The sequence below is a fragment of the Mesoplodon densirostris genome, chromosome 9 (genome assembly GCF_025265405.1).
Source record: "Mesoplodon densirostris isolate mMesDen1 chromosome 9, mMesDen1 primary haplotype, whole genome shotgun sequence".
In the NCBI taxonomy this organism is placed as follows: Eukaryota; Metazoa; Chordata; class Mammalia; order Artiodactyla; family Ziphiidae; genus Mesoplodon; species Mesoplodon densirostris.
In genome coordinates, this window is record NC_082669.1 from 30,613,308 (window position 1) to 30,615,648 (window position 2,341).

Sequence of the window (2,341 nt, forward strand, 5' to 3'; positions counted from 1 at the left end):
GCCTTTTCTTTGCTATTTTGTCTATAGTTTCACTAAAATATGTCTAAGAAAGAATTTCTCATTTCTTGTTTTTTTCTTCCTTTCCTTTCCTTTTCTTTCTTTGTCTTATGGCATACATAGTACTTTCTGTACTTGTGAGTTTGTACTTTTTAATCATTTCTAGGAAATTCTCAGCCATTCATCTAATCAATTATTGCCACAGCTCTCCTCTCTCTTGAACTCCTGTTCAAATATCAGTGTGACTTTCTCTTTGGGGTTCATCTCTTAACTTTTCTTCCATTATCTCCTTACTTTTATTACATTCTGGATTATTTCCTTACATATACCTGCCAATCCACTAGGTTTCTCATGAGCTCTGAGATGGATGTTTAATGCAGTGTTTGAGTTTGGAGTTTTACAAATTTGTGTTTTGTGCTACATCTTTTCAAATATTTTCTGTTAGAGTTATTTTATATTCTGTATCTGATAACCAACTCTGTTATTTACTGGTGACTCTTTCTTATAGTGGTTTCTTTTCCTGTGTGTTTAAGACCTTTTATTCTGATCTCTCAGAATAAAAATTAAATAAAAATTCATCTGTGGAAATCCAGGGACAAAAATTGTGGCTGTTTTCTTCCACGATCATTTTCTTCTGTCTGGAATCAGAGTATTACCCAAGCGGGACCACTCTGGCCAACTTTCAGAATCTCTTGTTTATTCTAAAAATATTTCAGGCCTCCCCCACCAGGGAGGCGGGCGGCCGGGCACAGCTCCCGGCTATGGCAGCAGCTCCCGTGACTGCAGCCATGGTGGATTGGGATGCGATGCGGTGTGGAGACAGACGAGCAGGGCTGCGTGACCGCATGGTGGCACATGGTCGCGCAGAACCTGAGATCTTTCCCATACTTCTGTTCAATACTCAGAAGAAAAACTTCCACTCTGTGTACCAGCTTTACAAGTAAATCATTAAAAGAACATATCTTCCCTCATCTGATGAACATGCCGATTTTTTTCAACCTTTCCAGAGCACCATTTCTTGCGGATTTAAAGAAATCAGAGTTAAAGATTCCTCACACAGTGAACTTCTATCAAAGTTGAACCTAGGGTGATTCTGGGTATCTGGCACACAGTTCCTAGCTGCCGGGGGAGGATGCTAATGGGAAGGGCTATAGCTAGTATGAAGCAGCTCTCCATGATGGCAACCCAATTATTGTTTATCTTCATGGCAGTGCAGAACACAGGACAGCTCCTCATAGACTTGAGCTAGTAAAGATTCTGAGTGATGGTGGTTTTCATGTCTCGTCTGTTGACTATAGAGGGTTTGGGGACTCGACAGGTAAGTCCACAGAGGATGGGCTGACTTCAGATGTTATTTGTGTCTATGAGTAGACCAAGGCAAGAAGTGGTACCACCCCCATGTGTCTCTGGGGCCACTCTCTGGGAACAGGAGTTACAACAAATGCTGCAAAAGGTCTAGAAGGGGAAGGATTCCCAGTTGATACTATTATCCTGGAAGTTCCAGTTACCAACATGTGGGTTGCAAGTATCAATTACCCCTTGTTAAAGATTTACTGGAAACCTCCAGGATTTTTAAGCACGGTTATGGATGCCCTGAGGAAAGACGAACTAGTCTCCCTCAATGATGAAAATGTTAAATTCCTGTCTTCTCCCCTTCTTATCATACACGGTGAGGATGACAAAAAGGTGCCTTTGGAATTTGGAAAAAAAAAGCTCTATGAAATTTCACACAATGCATATAGGAACAAAGAGAGGGTGAAGATGGTGATCTTTCCTTCTGGCTTCCAACACAACTTCCTTTGTAAAAGCTCCACACTGTTAAAAACCATGAGAGATTTCCTGAGCCAGCAGTAAGCATGAGGTATGAGTACAGCGGAGAGCAAAGACTTGCTCCAAACACCACTTGTGATGTATATTTCTTATGTAAAACTGTACTAGGCTGCTTGGGTGAGCTGAAGTTACTGACATTTCTACAAGACACTTGCCTTTTAGTAAAGGAAAGCATGGATGCTGGGAAAAAATAAATAAATAAAAATATTTCAAGTTTTCCTCTGTCAGTTTGTTGTTGGCCCAATGCTTAGGCTGTTGTTTATAGGATTCATGTTGACATTTGCTTTTTTCAGCTCTTGTTTTCATTCAGATTATTTTTTGCCTCTTGGAGATTCCCCTTACTTTGTGCAAGCCCATAAGTACAATTAAAAGTGTATTATATGCAGTGTTTAGTTGTTTTCCAGGATCAAGTTCCTTCTGACTACATTAGTATCTTGTTTTTTTTTTTTTTTTTTTTTTTTTTTTTTTTTTTTTTTTTTTTTGCTGTACGCGGGCCTCTCACTGCTGTGGCCTC

At 39.9% G+C, this 2,341-nt stretch overlaps 1 protein-coding gene across 1 annotated transcript; it reads left to right on the forward strand.

The window, feature by feature from the left end:
* Positions 1-798: 798 nt before the first annotated feature.
* On the forward strand, positions 799-1,851 carry ABHD12B (abhydrolase domain containing 12B). Its single transcript, XM_060107704.1, is given in 3 exon segments — positions 799-871; positions 1,101-1,118; positions 1,121-1,851. Coding segments are annotated over 3 exon segments (822 nt in total).
* Positions 1,852-2,341: the final 490 nt, after the last annotated feature.